Source organism: Gossypium hirsutum, chromosome A08 (assembly GCF_007990345.1).
Source record: "Gossypium hirsutum isolate 1008001.06 chromosome A08, Gossypium_hirsutum_v2.1, whole genome shotgun sequence".
NCBI lineage: Eukaryota > Viridiplantae > Streptophyta > Magnoliopsida > Malvales > Malvaceae > Gossypium > Gossypium hirsutum.
In genome coordinates, this window is record NC_053431.1 from 538,022 (window position 1) to 555,101 (window position 17,080).

Genomic DNA, 17,080 nt, shown 5'->3' on the forward strand with positions numbered 1-17,080 from the left:
TAAGAATTAAAGAGAAATTATGGATAACTTTTAGAATTTCATAATAAAATAATAGACATTGATTATATGCAAAAATCTTACTCTTTATTATCTCGTTTTATTTAATACTTAAATTAAATTCTTTCATCAACCAAAAACACAACTAAGGACCGAATCTTTAAAAATAACCTTGTTTTGAAGGACATATATGAAAAATATCCACAATCAAATAGCTGCTAGAATATAAATAATTAAAATTTTGTTGGGAACCTGTATTAATGCAAATACATTGTAAACAAAATGTATTTTGTGTTTAGTTTATAACTAAGCTTCCAAGGTAAAAATTTTAGTGAGAGAATAATCTTATTTAGTGTATGAGTGTGAGGTAAATATTCTGTGAGTGATTTAAACTTAAATCATAATTTGTAATGTAGATATATAGTGAATTACTCACTAAATAATGCCTTAGAAAAAATTTTCAAACAGCGTAACTAATTCTCGTGTACATATTTTCTTATTAGTTTTTTATATGTTACTCAAATTGTAACTTAATTTACAATTGAAGAAGTAGCTTGGCACCTTCGGATGTTCATAATCTAGTTAATTACTTCCTACCTCTTTTTTTTAAATCGAGATATAATTGCTTTTTTAATTAATTTAAACATTTCAGGTTTTTTCTTGTTGGTTTCATTGTAAACTTAACTAAAATCAAAACTTAATTAAAATTAAAAGTTTATGTATGCTATTGTTGTCATATAGGCGGTGGGGTATAGTACATTTAATTTACTTTTTGTTTCATGTTATAGTATTGCTACCGTAACTAATCTCACCTCCACTGCTATTTTTACACTAAATGCACTGCCCATCCAAACTCACCCTTAATTAATTTAAACATTTCAGGGCTCCTAATGTTGTCTTCTTGCTTGCTTGGCCGATAGCTTATTAACCTTTGTTACGTCACTTTAATACCCACATATGTATTTTAGATGATTAATTAGTTAATTTTAGTTAATAAATCAATATTAATTACTCGATTAAATAATTTACAAAGTCTTATTCTAATCTCGTTAAAGCCATGACGACTTCATCGAACTAAAATGCATGTGTAACTTTTTTAATTAATTAATATTATTTCATTCCAAACAATTAGATAACATGATCTCTTAATTTAGCTTCACTTCGAATTCATTATTTAATCTAATTAAATAGATATCTGAAGTGACTAAATTAAGTTAAGATAATCTAATCAATGAGTAGAAAAAACACTTATTACCCTAACACGTAAATTTAGTGAACTATTTCTCCTTATTTAATCATTTACAATTCCATATAAGTAGTCATGTTAAACACAATCCGTTAAAGAGTTACGTTGAGCTTGTGGTAATCAATGAGCCAATATTTATTTATACATTTTGTGTTACTTGTATAAACCATTAAGGACAATACAACATAGAGATAGTGAATAATATTTGTTTATTTTCATGAATAATCAATTTGGTCATTTCAGTAATTTATCAAATATGATGGAATTACTACACTAAGGGCTCAAAAATCCTAATAGTTATCTAATAGTTATCATAGATTTGAAATATAAAACAATTGGTAAAAAAAACCTTTCAATCCATCTCAATTTTAATATTGAGCAAATTGGCCCGTTTCAAAACATTGGAGCAATTTAATCACTATTAATTTCACAAGTGAGCAACTCAAGACAATTAATCATGATGTTAATGTTTTTCGTCAATTATACATTTAGCCCTTGTTGTTCATATATTTTGTGTAAATATTGACAAAACGTGTAAATGTTGCAAGCTAAATTATTATATCAACAAAAGTTATGTAAAATTGGCAAAAACATTAACGTTATTGATACAAAGTACAACAATGAAGGAGATAATGAAGAGGTAAGGAGAGGTATATGGTGGAGTTAAGGAAGGCAATTCATCTAGAGAAGTGGAGAGTCAAAAATAGACAAGAGAATAGACTGATTTCTAAAGGAAGAGGAGATTACTTAGAGAAGTGTAAGGTTTCAAAGGTTGATCATTTCTTCACCATTTGAAGGGTTATTATAGGGGAGGTCATTTGTCCTATATTGTGATGTGTCAAATGGTTACAATGGACAATGGGCATACTGGCATAGTGAACATGAGGTGCAAATGTAGTGGTCCTGGACAGTACAAGGTTATTGTTATTCTTTGACGAGACTCACTTATTGTTAGAAGCATGTTCATACTTAGAAAAGTGATTGTACCTAAAAAAACAAAGTGCCTGATGAGGTAGCTTACTAAGCAAGTGGCCTTGTCATGGGAATAGGTGGTCAAGGCCACTCTCGAGGCGCGGGTGGTCAAGACCACACTATTGATTTGATATACTGAGAAGATAGAGGTACTTAGGATTTAATCCGCTTAACCTTTAAACAACTTACCCATTGTATTATCCCTTAAGAAACCCCGTTGATCCTAATCCATTTTTGTTTACTTATCACCAGTTCATGTTAACCCGAAAACCACCTTAATTTTGTAAATCACCCTTTTTATTAATTCCTTTTTTGTTGAGATTCGATTTGGTTAGTTATCTGACTATGTTTCATTTGTATTGTTGAATTTCTCTTTGATCTAAAAAAATTAGCAATCTTGATCAATTGATAAATCAATATTTAGGTTATAAACCTTACTATCTTATTTAAGCTTGAATTGTTAATCTCATCTATTGTATAAAAGCTCACATCCACCTTTTATTTCTCATTGATGTTAAATTCTTGTAATTTAGCAGTTGATTCTTTTGGTTGGTAACCTATCAATTGGAATCTCGATTGTAACCACCTTTTATGACCTTTTCCGTACCCATAACCTAAGCTCCGTTACAACCTCGTAAAGACCTCTTAATTGGTGTGTCATCTCATATATATAGTGGTGAAGATTTTATTTTCAAGCAAGCCTATGGTAATAGCATTTCTTGTTTGACTGTTGAGTGCACATTACTTGAACCTTAAACACCTTAAGAGCTTTGAGTAAACCTTAGTGAGGGTGCTAATTCTTGTTGAATTTGAATTTCAAGTAATTATTGAGATAAGGGAGATGCCTATGTTTTTTTTGCCTTAAAAAAAATTCTGCTTGGATTGCTTGTACTTTTTAGTGTCATTTTAGTTTAAATTTCCAATGTATGATTATTTGTAGATTATCCTGAGACGTCGGTGAAAACAATAAATTAAAGGAAGTTAACTTGAATGTGGGTTGAGAACTTTTCTTGAAGACAAGCAAACGCTTAAGTGTAGGGATATTTGATAAGTGCTAAAAGTAACATTTTTAACCTTATTCTTAACGCGTTTTGGGTGATTATCCGATGTTAATTGTGAATTTTATACTCTTAATCCTTTAAATCCATGGCGAATTGGAAGCCCTTCATATATAATGATCATTTTATTATGGTCCTGCCACACGTGCAACCACAAGGGTTTTGATGATGAAAGAGGGAAACCTAATTGCGTCGTCATCAAGTTCCACCGTCTAGGAACAGTAAATCTAATTCAAACCCCGATCCTAAGCTCTAATATTCCATCTTCAGATCTTACTCACACCCTACCCATCCCCAACAACAACCACCTTCATTCGAGGAAATATTTGGCGTAGACCCAAACCCCGAGCCTCAATATTCGGCACATTCTAGAGCGTACTCATACCAACCATAGCCTCATCAGCAAGCACCTACCAGGTAAGATATCTTTGGCTCAGTACCTTCGGTCTCGCAAAACCCTATCACTCCCGATGATGGGGAATATAATTTTACCAGTTTCTTTAGTACACATGTAAGAACATCGGAGGCTGGTCCGAGCACTTACAAATTGCCACATGAAGGTGCACGATGTCGCCGAAGAAAGAAGCCTGACCATTACACGTAGGGATCGGGGACAACCCCTGGGTTCACACAAATTTGATTTTTTTAACTATTTACTTAGTAACTTTTTTGTAAATCATAAATTGAATTTTCAACATAACTTTTTTTTTTGCATTGATGAGTACATAATATTACATAAAATGTTAACTGGGAAAAAATGTAAAATTTGATTTTTAAATAAAATGGGCCAAAATTGATTTATAGATACAAAAAAATCCACAGTTAGTCATCTTCTGCTTGAATTAGGTTTACGTTACATTTAGTAATATTGACCATGTTCACCTGTCATCTTGTGTAAACCATAACCAGTCTACACAGTTAGTCATCATTGGTGAAGACTGCCGCCAACTTATGTAAATCGTAATCAATATCTCCCTCTTTTGATGGCATAACATTTACGGTTCTCGTGACAATATATAATTCAACCCTGTTAATGCATGACAGTATATAATTCAACCTCAATAATCGATATCTCCAATTGATGATACTATTCCCAAACAATTAAGGGATCCGCTACTTCACATTAGATCCACCACTTCGCATCTAGCCATTACAGTTACTCATCATCTCATAAGCAAACAATTTAAGATGGGTTAACAACCTACAAAGATGGGCGCAATGTTTCTAACCATTCATAAATTTGCTCAGGCAATAAATTGTGTAACGGCCCAAATTTCAGTAATATCGGAACAGTGATTTGAGATCACTAAATCCGACATGTGAGTTTAGATATTAGTAAGTAAATGCTAAGTGTGGTTTTAGAAATAATTTTGAATTAGTGAAATTTTAAATTAAAGGAAGTTGTAGATAAAATGGGATAAGAACGAGGTATTGAGACCTCGAATTCATAAATCAAGCCATAAATATTATTATAAATATTTATGGAGTGTTAGTAAGTTAGTATTAAAGTTCCGTCAAGAAATTTTAAGGTTTCGGTAGTCAATTGGGTAAAAAGGACTAAACTGAATTAAGTGTAAAATTATGAAATGTGATTAAATAGCTCTAGTAATAATTAAAGGAGGACTAAATGGGCAATTAAACACCTATTATTGGGCTGGACGGTATCTGTGTGCAGAAAAAATTAAAATCAAGTGTGAACAAGGGGCAAAATTGGAAATAGGGTAAAAATTTAATTGTAAATGTGATGTAGTTGGTAATTCTAGAGAATTCAACATTTTTCTTCATCTTCATCAGCTAAAAAACACCATTAGAGAGCTTTTAAGAAGCTGGTTTTTATCTTCTACAGCATGTAAGTTCAACTCTTGATTATTTCTTGAAATTTTTGTGTTTTTGAGATTTTTACAACTAGGTCCACTTGTTTAATTTATTAGTTTTTGATTTCATGGGTAATTTTGAAGGTTTCCATGAATAAGTACTGAAATTTTATGATGATTTATCATGAAATTTAATTTTTAATTTTATTATATGATGATTTTATGAAGAGATTTGCATAAAAATTTATTTTAGGACCTAATTGTGAAAGTTGTTGGAATTAGGGTTTTGTGTTGAAGCTTGGAATGTCAAAGGCTGTGAAGTAGTTTTTAGTGTTTAGATAAAATGATATTTGAAAGGAATTGTTTAATTGATGAATGAATTGAACAGAGACTAAATTGTAAAAATTGAAAAGTTTGGGGGAATTGTGTAATTTTGAAAATTTAAGGGCATAAATTGCGAAATAGAATAAAATTTAAATAGATGCTAATGAAGGAATGGTTTTATAATTATAGATCAAGAAAACGAAGTGAATCGTAGAAATGAGAAAATTCAAGAATAGTCCCTAAATTTCTACGACTTTTGCAAATTAGCCCAAGTAAGTTCATATGGTAAAGTTCAATGTTTGATATGAAAATATTATGATTGTTAAAGTATTTTATTGTAGATGAATACTACCAAATTGTATTAACTAATAAATAATGTGTGACTAAAAGAACAAATTAGTTGGAACAATGGTTTTGAGTGCTTTCATTTTATGACTATAATGAATTGACGGAAAAGATGTGATATGTGCTTCTGTATAAGACCATAGCAGGGCTATGGCATCGGTACAATGTGATTCGTGCAACCTTATAAGACCATAGCTGGGCTATGGCATCGGTATGATGTGATGATGTGATAATGTGATTCCGTATAAGACCATATCTGGGATATGGCATCAGTATGATATGTGATCCGTGTAAGACCATGGCAGGGCTATGGCTTCGGTGTGTGATGTGTAACAATGTGAAAGTCCATGGTCTACTATGGTAATGAGATAATGAAGCACTCAATTCCCTTATTGTTCCCTAATTTGACAATGGAAATAAATGAGAAATGGGCCCAATGGAGTTAAATTTGAGAACAGCAACATGGAAGTTATCCAAATGAGTTTATTAATGAAATTGTGATTTGCAAGATGAATTAGTTAAACTAATAGATATATGATTGTGTACAATATTCGGTAAGATTTGTGTTTTTATGCCTATGAGCTTACTAAGCTTATATAAGCTTACTTGTGTATGATATTTGTTTTGTAGATTGACTTATATACATACGGAGGATCGGATCTACATCAAGGATCACACTATCCAGATTTACTCTGGTAGATTTTGTTAAACAACTTTTTGATTTATATGGCATGTGTAGGAGTCGATTTGATAATGTGATTGTGTGAATGATTAAGTATGCAAAGTATGTTGAATGTGATGTTTTGTGTTTGAAAATAAAATATACATGTTTTGGCTTGAAATAATTAATTGGTTGGATTCTATTAGTGTATAATTGTGTTTAAGTACAAGAAATGGATAAATGAATGTTATTTGATCAAGATTTATAAGTCAGTGTTTTGGGCATGAACTAGGTGTGTTTGATATGTGAAAATAGCTTAAAAATGGTGAAAAATCAGGTTTTCACACGGCCAAGTCACATGGGCGTGTGCCCAGGCCGTGTGGCAAAGTCAGAATCGCCCACAGGCTAATCCCACGGTCATGTGAATAAGACAGATCTGCCCACGGGTTGGCCTCACGGGCAGGCCACGCGGGCATGTCCCAGGCCACGCGGGCATGTGCCCCTATTTTCAAGGAAAAGTTTCCAAAGTTCCCAGTTTAGTCCCAAATTACTTCTTAAGCATATTTTGGGCGTCGTAGGTCCATATTAGGGACTTAAAGATGAAATTTGAGAAATTTTAAATTGAAATACAGATTTATGACTCGATTTTATTCGTTTATTATTGTTTAATTTAGGTAGCACCTTGAACCCTGTTCCGGCGTCGGATACGGGCAAGGGGTGTTACAAATTGTTTGCTTATCAGATGATGAGTAACTATAATGGCCTTTTCTTTAAGAAGATACTTTCAATATTTTTTTCCTCTAATTACAATACCATAACCTAAAGAGCATCTATATATTTATATATAGGCTACTGGTGTAGGTAAAGAAAAGGCCGGCACTAAATTTTTTTAAAATTTTTTAAAGTGGTGTCGACCGCTTAGTACATGGCACACACACAAAAAATTTATACAAATAAAAAGGTGTTGGCCATCTGGTACATGGCACCCAAAAAAAATTTTTGAATACAAAAAGAAAAACAAATGGGTGTTGTCCATGGGGTGGCCAAAACCCCAAAAATAATTATACAAAAAAGGGATGTCGATCACCTGTTTCATGGCACCCCAATTTTTTTTAAATACTAGTATAATTTGTATACTAGTATGATATGGTGTAAAAAAAATACATAGGTATTGATCATGCAATGACTACAACCAAATATCAATAATGAAGTAATGATCGGGGGAATTTTATGTGGGTGTTGACCATGGGGTGGCCAAAACCCTCAGGTATTGTTCATTTCAGGTCATTTTGGTGATTATTTTTTAACTTGGGTTATTGTTGTAAATATTTTATTTTTTGGGTCAAATGAGTAAAATAGCCAACAAAGGTAAATTACTTCAAATAGTAGGTGTATTAGCTCGATTTGTCACTGTGATGTAATATATTTAAAGTTCACTGGTTGTAATTGTTTGAAAATAGTAGATTTTTCTTACCAGGCTAGGTTCCACAAATATAGGAAAACCAAATTGTATAAAACTTTGGGCCAGTTTAGTATTGCTTCTAAGAAGCACTTTTGAGATAAAAACATTCCTAAACAAACTGTTTCTTGAGAGAAAATGTGCTCTTCCCAAGCTGGAAATTTTAGTTTCTTCTCAAAAGTTTTTTTTTTCCCTCAAAAGCATTTTTGAGAAGCATTCCTAAATTAGTCCTTTATTATCCCCTATTTAGTTATGTGCTATCATAGTGCTTACAAAAATTCCTACTTCTAGTGTCACTTCTAGTCATACTATACTTATTACTTAGCTACTATTTCAGGTCAATAGTCCCAACAAAAGTTTTGACGTTACCACCTCCAACACCTTCTTTGAAACCTCCACTTCATTAAAACCATAACGAAAACCTCCTTTTTTTTGGAGTAAATTGTATTAATAGTCACCAAATTATAGAAAATTATAAAATAATTATTAAATTATTAATAAATTTATTTTTTAGTCACTTAACTATGACAAGTTACAAGAGGGCTATTCAACTATTCAATTTTTGTCTTTTTTTGTTCATCCAACTATTTTGAATTTTTGAGTGTTTCCATTTTACACAACTAAATTGAAAATAAATTAACAGTACATGAATATTCAAGAATATTAGAGAGCATGTGACAAAGAAAGTAATTTTTTAACAAACATGATCAGATATGTCATTCCACAGATTTCATCCTCGATCAGCTGTGAAAAAAGTACTCATCTTTTTTATTTTAAAAATTTTTACTCAACAAACTTTTATAAACTTTCATTGATCAAATATTACAATTATTAAAAGAGAGTTCGAGTTTAAAAAAAAATCTTAAATAACAATTCAAATTTTCGAAAAAAAGAATCATTTATATCAAATAATTTTGAAGACTCATTTACATCAACATCAAAGTTCTCTGATAGAAATCCCCAGATGGAACAAGAATAAAATAATAATAATAAATGAAAAGGTCCAAAAAGGGTGTGGAAATAAAAAAATAAAGAAAAAAACACAGACAAGTAAAATGAACACAGTTGGCAGTTGGCACCCATCATTGGTCACCGTCCCCTTTGTTTGCTAGCAAATAAATAAAATTTTAATTAACTAAACCAAATTAAAGCCGCAAACCCCACTCAGATCCTTCTATTCCGTTTTTTTTTTTTCGTTTCTCAATTCCCGGAATCCTTCAAATGTCTCCGTTTCCATCGGATAACGGCGCCGAAGGTGAAGACGAGCGAGACGAAGAAGAAGAAGATGACGTTGAAGATGAAGAAGAGGAAGAGGAAGAAGAAGAAGAAGAGCCGAGGCTTAAGTATCAAAGAATGGGAGGAAGCATACCTTCTTTTCTATCTAACGAAGCTGCGTCGTGTATCGCCGTCGCCGAACGCATGATCGCACTCGGAACGTACGACGGAACTATTCATATCCTCGACTTTTTGGGAAATCAGGTGAAGGTTTTTTTTTTGTTTTCCCATCACTTTTGATATTATATTTCGTTTTTGAATCTTAAAAATTTCATTAGTAACTTCACTTGAATTCAAAATATTAGTGAGTATATATATATTTGACTGGTGAGTGGACTTTAGTAAGCTATTCGGTTGTTGTGATTAATGTTGGAAGAGAAGAATTCTTTTTTGTTTGTTTGTTTGAAGTTGTGTTTGGTTGTTTGTAGGTTAAGGCATTTGCTGCTCATTCAGCTGCAGTGAATGAGCTTAGTTTTGATAAAGAAGGTGAATATATAGGAAGCTGTTCTGATGATGGTTCTGTTGTAATAAATAGTCTTTTCACCGACGAGAAATTGAAATTTGAATATTATCGTCCTATGAAAGCAATTGCTCTTGATCCTGATTATGCAAGAAAATCATCTAGGAGATTCGTAGCTGGTGGCTTGGCAGGTCACTTATATTTTAATACCAAAAAGTGGCTTGGTTATAAGGATCAGGTTTGTGGTGCTTGATTGACCTTGATATATTTGAAAATGGATATCTTTCTAAATTCTTGACATTTTATATTTTAACTGGATTTTAGGTTTTGCACTCGGGTGAAGGACCAATCCATGCTGTAAAATGGCGTACAAGTCTCGTTGCTTGGGCTAATAATGTAGGTGTAAAAGTTTACGATGCTGCAAATGATCAGCGGATTACATTTATAGAAAGACCAAGATGCAGTCCTCATCCTGAAGTTTTGCTTCCTTATTTGGTTTGGCAGGTTAGTCAATGATTAAAATGAGATATGTTGGAAGTTGTTCAGACTATGTAGATTTTCTAAAATTTAAACGGCAATGTCATTTTCCATTTTCTTTTTGAAGTTTTCACTTCCCTAATTTTCCATGAAGCATGATACTGTTGCTTCTCGTTATTGCTATTGTTCTTTGTTTGAACTTTGCATTCAGGATGATACTTTATTGGTGATTGGTTGGGGAACCTCTGTCAAGATTGCAGCAATAAGAACAAACTTGAATAATGGAGCCAATGGAACATATAGGCATGTTACAATGTCTAACATGAACCAAGTAGATATTGTTGCATCTTTTCAGACTAGCTATTTCATATCAGGAATTGCTCCTTTTGGTGATGCTTTGGTTCTTCTAGCTTATATTCCTAGTGAAGAAGACGGAGAGAATGGATTTAGTAGCACAATACCATCACGACAGGTATAACATACATGTCCTTTGCATTTTAAATTCCAATAGGTACCTCATAATGGCGTGCACCCTTCTATTTTGAGGTTGGATCGTGCCATCTTTTGTCCATTACCTGTTTCAGATCTCAGAAATATGCCAACATATTTGAATGTAGTGACTCTATGCTTGACAGCAGCTGTGACTGTGGTTACTGTAACTACCCAAGTTGCTACTCTGATTTGAACTTTAAGGCTTTCTTTGTTTTGAAAGGAATTTAATTTAGAAATCTTTTTTCAATATACGAGCACTTCTTTTGTTTTTCCTATTGCCCCTGAGTTCAGTAATTCTGTGAGGAAGTGTATTATCAAATGAATCTGTCAGTTCTTTTCTCAGTAATGCTAGACCCCATACTTGTGAGGTCTTTTTGCAATTGTTATGATTCTCATTGCCATGCATGAATCTACTGAAGCAGGGTAGTGCACAGAGACCAGAGGTACGTGTAGTAACTTGGAACAATGATGAACTGGCAACAGATGCCCTACCTGTGCATGGCTTTGAGCACTACAAAGCAAAAGATTATTCCTTGGCGCATTCTCCCTTCTCAGGTTGTTAACTTTATTTTTTTAATTTTATGGACCTTTGGAAACAATTTACTGTCAATAATTAAGGTTTTTTTCTCCTACAAATGCAGGAAGCAGTTATGCTGGTGGACAGTGGGCTGCTGGTGATGAACCAATCTATTACATAGTATCACCAAAGGATGTTGTCATAGCAAAACCCAGGTTACTATTGATTCTTTGTAAATTGTAGCTTCTAAAGATTATTATTGCTTCTTATTCCAAATAAAAGGATCATGGTTTGCTTTAGCAATATGCATTAATAGCTAATTGCGTTTTGTATCAAATGTCTTTAGTGTCAATCTGGTCTTGGTTGCTTATTTATCTATGCTATATATAAATCTCCTAAATGAGTTAGTTTCATGAGTCAAGTAACACTAACTCAGTCAGGAAATAGAAAAAGAAATAAAGAAAGTAATCTATGTGAAATTAAGAGTATGTATGTTATTTAATATGCGATAAACACATTTAAAGAAAACTAACCACATCCTAAAATACTATTAAGACACTCGCATAGTGTGTTGCTATATCCTAGTTTATCATAAGGGATTTGAGTTTATGGATAATCTCTTCCCATAGTTGCTTTTTAGTTTTGCATTATAATTCCTGGAGCTTCTAATTTACTTAAATGATCTGACTTGGTGTGTAAATACATCTGTTGACCTATCCTTGCTTTTGAAGCTGACATAAAATTCACAAGCCTCTGTTGGGTGGTGTCAACATGATCTAAGAAAGTATATAGTACTATTATAACTGGCTACTTGACAAATGGATTTTAATAGTCAAACAATACTTATGAGGTGCATTCTCGTAGTACATGGCAAAAGGTTTATGATAGGTAAGTGAATATTGTACTTTATCTTCAGATGAATGAAAATGAGGTGTATTCTCGTTGGGCACAATGAGTTTTATCTGAATTTTGGTCTCAAGATTCCCCTAACATGGACCTTGACCTGTTATGATGATACTTTGGATTTGTACATATTGTATTAGAATTTGTCCTATATCTTCTAAAGTACCTGCAGATATATTTTGCAAATCCTGCTTAGTTTTAGACCTATAAACTTTTTGATCCTAGGGATGCAGAGGATCACATTGCATGGCTTCTTCAGCATGGTCGGCATGCAAAAGCCTTAGCAGCAGCTGAGGCTGGTCAGGGACGGAGTGAACTCCTTGATGAGGTAATTTGGGTTCTTTTTCTTAATATATTTGGTAATGACTTCTCATGAGTTACCATACAAAGCTGCTGGCTGTTAGCATTCTTAATTCAACCTAATTATTCCTATAATATTAAAGATTTTGGCTGCTTATGATTTTATTTTAATGTTGAATTGTGGTAAATAATACCTTTTATTACTGATACAATTGTTTGCCTAGGTTTCTAATTTGTCGTCCATGTTAATGCCAAAAATTATTTTTGTTGCTTTTTTACCTGCTAATTTGCTTTACATGTAGGTGGGATCAAAATACCTAGATCACTTGATTGTTGAAAGGAAATATACTGAGGCTGCATCCTTGTGTCCCAAATTGTTGCGAGGATCTGCTACAGCTTGGGAAAGGTACCAAAGGGCATTATATGTAACTATTTCCCTACATTTCTTGTTAATCACTTGCATTCAAATGCTTTTGACAGATGGATATTTCATTTTGCTCATCTCCGCCAGCTTCCTGTATTGGTTCCATATATACCTACTGAAAACCCAAGGCTGCGTGATACTGCTTATGAGGTTTGTTAGGACAACAACTCTGTGCAAATATTCATGGGACAACAACTCTGTGCAAATATTCATGTAGTCCACTTGTATGGCCTTTCATATATGTCAACTTGGAATTTAAAACTACCCTTTTGCTATGCTGCAGGTTGCACTTGTGGCCCTGGCAACAAATCCAGCCTTTCATATGGATCTATTATCAACTGTTAAATCTTGGCTACCTGTCATTTATTCTGCATTACCTGTTATTTCTGCGATAGAGCCACAGTTAAATACTTCATCAATGACTGATGCCCTCAAAGAGGTTTGTAAGGCAGTTTGTGAATATCTGATATGATTTGAGTGTTGTTGAATCGGCTAATGGTTCATATGTTGAATTATCCTTAATTTTTTCTTGATAGGCACTTGCAGAGTTATATGTTGTTAATGGGCAGTATGAGAAAGCTTTTTCACTCTATGCTGATGTAAGTGTTTGGATGTAAATTTGTGCTTTTGTTACCTTTAAATTCATCCAATGTAAATTGTTTCAGCTAGTTTCCATCTATTCTCTAGTTGGATAGCTTGTATGTTAATTAGTTTACTTCTCTCGAGTTTTTCAGCTCATGAAGCCTGATATATTTGACTTAATTGAAAGGCACAACTTACATGATTCCATTCGTGAAAAGGTATGGTTATGGTCCTTATGGAGGAGCAGGTGCAATATCTGAGCTGCTTTGCCTTCTCATGAATGATTATTTTTTTATGGAATAACTTAATACCTGTTTCATTTAAGGCCAACCTGTGAAATTCTGAAATGGATGCGTTACATGATTTTACTACCTAGGTTGAAACTTGACCCTTTGATTTTCAATGATACTTAAAGTCAACACTATATAGTACATGCTCTTTGCACCATTTTGCATAAATAAAAACACTTCATGTACTTCCATTTTCCCTTTGTTGACATTCTAGGTAATTTTTTACTTATTTTTTTATTCTATTATTGAAGTCCTTTCACTTATGTGTACGGTGCAGGTTGTCCAGTTGATGATGCTAGATTGTAAGCATGCTGTTTCTTTGTTGATCCAAAATAGGGACTTGATTACACCATCTGAAGTTGTTTCACAACTTTTGCGTTCTGGAAATAATTGTGATTCAAGATATTTCTTGCATTTATATCTGCATTCATTATTTGAAGTCAACCCACATGCTGGAAAGGATTATCATGATATGCAGGTATGTATGAGACAACTATGTTGGCATTTTAATAGCATTTATTTGAATATCGTGGGCTTCATTTACTCTGACAGTTCTCTATTATTTGATATTTGCAATAACTTTCTAGCTTCAAACCTTTGTTGTTCGGGCCAACAACCCAATGGAGCAAGTGGTAAAGAAGCTCTGTGTACTATGTTGGCACCCGAGACCAGGGTTCAAACCCTGTGTAAATAACTCTCCCTCTCCCCCAAAAATTATAATCATACCCCAAAAAAAAGGTTGTTGGGAGGTGAAATTTATTTCACCCTGTCTGTGCGGTCAATGGTGGAGAAGCAAAATTGCAGTAGGTTCCAAATTAGTCCGGATTAGTTTTGACAACATTAGACCAGCCATGGCAGCTGAACTTGTACTGTTTATATGGGTTTCAGTTGGCTGCTCAATTTAAGGTTGTAACCTGGACCATAAATTAAACCAGGCTATATAGTTTTGCTGGTCTGATCATCAGGTGTACCGCTTCTATGTATTAAATTCAATCCAAATAAAGAAAAAGAGAAGGAAGAAAGAAGAGTAAGATTTCCTATCGGTTGGGAATATGATCTTTCAATGCTTTATTTTGATGCTATGTTCGATATTTTATTGCATGTTTACTGAACATGTACATTCATGTGTGTAAGGTACTCGTTCTTATGTTGAGTGGATTTTCTAATAAATATTGTACTCTTATCTTGCCGTTTAGGTAGAGCTTTATGCTGAATATGATCCAAAGATGCTACTTCCTTTTCTTCTCAGTAGCCAACATTACACACTGGAGAAGGTTTGGATCTAAACGTTAGGTTATAATTGATGGCATAATAATTTTTCCATAAATGATGCCGTTGAAATTCATCCTCAGGCATATGAAATCTGTGTCAGAAGAGATCTTTTGAAGGAACAAGTATTCATCCTCGGAAGAATGGGAAATTCAAAACAAGCTCTTGCGGTCATCATAAATGAATTAGGAGATATAGAAGAGGTATTTTATGTCATTTTCAGTGTTCAGTCCTTCAGCTTTTAGCTTAACGATTGGTACTAATGAGAAAAGCCTTGTCATTTTCCCTAGGCTGTAGAATTTGTGAGCATGCAGCATGATGATGATCTTTGGGAAGAGTTGATTCAGCAATGCCTCCACAAACCCGAAATGGTAATGGCATAAAAACTAAAAGTATCTATACACCGTTAAATTTTTTCTGTTAAATTTATTGGTGTGACATTTTGAAACAAAAAATATTCATTTTGTAGTCATGTAGCTAAAAAGAAATAGACGTTGTAATGTACTTGAATTTAACAGAAGAACTTTCATTATATTAACAATTAGACTTACATTTTTTAATCCGAAAAGTAGAGAAACTAAATTCCTAAAAATAAAAGCAGGGGAGCTAAATTCCAATTGCACGAAAAATATAGTGACTTAAGAGTACATTTTAACCATATACTTATGATTTGTCATATTTATCTTTTGTTTTCCCTTTTTTTTTTTTTTTCATTTTACTACTCTCACTAATTGGCAGGTGGGTGTCTTATTGGAACACACTGTTGGCAATCTTGATCCTCTCTATATTGTAAACATAGTACCCAATGGCCTAGAGATTCCTCGGTTAGTATTCTTTCTCGAGTAAAATTTGCAAACCAAAGTGTGTAGCTAGCAGTTTGAATAACATCGTTTGGGTTTCGTAGTAAAAAATGGAGGAAAGGAAACCTGGTTCACCATCGAGAACTCGTATTTATCTGATGGTTAACTGTCAAGTATTCATACATGTGTAAAAAGTTCATAGCTATTTGAGCTGTTGTTTTAATAAACTGACTTTACTATCGGTTTAGCATAGGCTGCTGGTCCTAGAAGAAATGTGGCTGAATGAACCAACTAGTCTAAGTCCCGAGTTGGTGGGATCTAATTCGAATCAATTTATTTACTTACAGTATGCGATCAGTTCTGTATATATTTGACTCCATTTTATTTTCAGGCTTAGGGATCGTCTAGTAAAAATTATAACAGATTACAGAACCGAAACTTCGCTTAGACATGGGTGCAATGATATTCTCAAGGTACTCGTACTCTTATAACACGTGTCGTAACTTTCAATCATTGAAACTTGAAATTAATGTAAATGCGAAATATACAGGCTGATTGTGTTGATCTGTTGGTTAAATACTACAAAGAAGCGAGACGTGCAGTTTACTTGAGCAATGAAGAAGACGATACTCGATCCAAGAGGGATGCAAGTGGAGCCTCTTTACCAATAGAGAAAACATCTAGCGTGAGAAACATGGTGGTTAAGTCTAAAACTAGAGGGGGTGGAAGATGTTGTTTGTGTTTCGATCCTTTCTCGATACAAAATGTATCGGTCATTGTGTTCTTTTGTTGTCATGCTTATCACACTACTTGCTTGACGGACTCTACTGACAGTAATAGCAACAAAAAAGGGACCGGACCGACTTCACAAGAGCCATACGGTTATGACAATGATGATGATGAGGACGAAGAAGACGACCAGGCCGGTGACCCCCGAATGCGATGTATTCTATGTACCACGGCGGCAAGTTGAGTTAACTTTCGTGTAGGTGTGGTCCGACAAATTTGGCTCTTGTGCAGGTAAAAAATTCATGATTCATATCTTTCCTTGGCCCATTCTCTTTGAATTGTTGTTGTGCTTCAATTATAGTGGCAATATATGTATTGTAGTCCCCTGTAATCATTGGAAAGTGTAATTAAATCCTTTTTGGCGGTTGATTTATATAATATATGTATACCTATGCAGTACCATGAAGAAAAGTTTTTTTTAATGAAATATATGTGATGTGATTTACGGTGAGTTCCAAACCAGAATCAGCTTTTGTTAATTTTAGATACCATAAATATGATCAATATCGTTAATAAAAAAAATAATCTACTTTTCCTAAATTAGGAACTTAGTACATATACTCTTATTTACTTGTAGTTTAGCTCCTCTACTTTTCTGACAAAATTTTGACTGGGTAGATGACTGG

At 33.5% G+C, this 17,080-nt stretch overlaps 1 protein-coding gene across 4 annotated transcripts; it reads left to right on the forward strand.

Annotated features, from left to right (window-relative positions):
- The first annotated feature begins 8,895 nt into the window (after positions 1 to 8,895).
- LOC107931930 (vacuolar protein sorting-associated protein 41 homolog) lies at positions 8,896 to 16,905 on the forward strand. Of its 4 annotated transcripts, none has more exons than XM_016863895.2 (19): positions 8,896 to 9,355; positions 9,580 to 9,849; positions 9,936 to 10,115; positions 10,300 to 10,560; positions 11,003 to 11,135; positions 11,222 to 11,312; positions 12,226 to 12,328; positions 12,603 to 12,706; positions 12,781 to 12,874; positions 13,008 to 13,163; positions 13,261 to 13,323; positions 13,459 to 13,524; positions 13,874 to 14,074; positions 14,793 to 14,870; positions 14,949 to 15,068; positions 15,156 to 15,236; positions 15,604 to 15,689; positions 16,057 to 16,138; positions 16,216 to 16,905. In XM_016863895.2, the coding sequence occupies exons 1-19, from the start codon at positions 9,098 to 9,100 to the stop codon at positions 16,636 to 16,638; spliced, it is 2,850 nt and encodes a 949-aa protein (XP_016719384.2). In that variant the 5' UTR covers positions 8,896 to 9,097; the 3' UTR covers positions 16,639 to 16,905. The 4 variants fall into 4 exon arrangements, 3 of the variants coding, with proteins under 3 accessions (XP_016719384.2, XP_040931424.1, XP_016719383.2); XM_016863894.2 differs by having other exon boundaries at positions 9,007 to 9,355; positions 11,000 to 11,135; XM_041075490.1 differs by lacking the exon at positions 13,459 to 13,524 and having other exon boundaries at positions 9,006 to 9,355; positions 11,000 to 11,135.
- Positions 16,906 to 17,080: the final 175 nt, after the last annotated feature.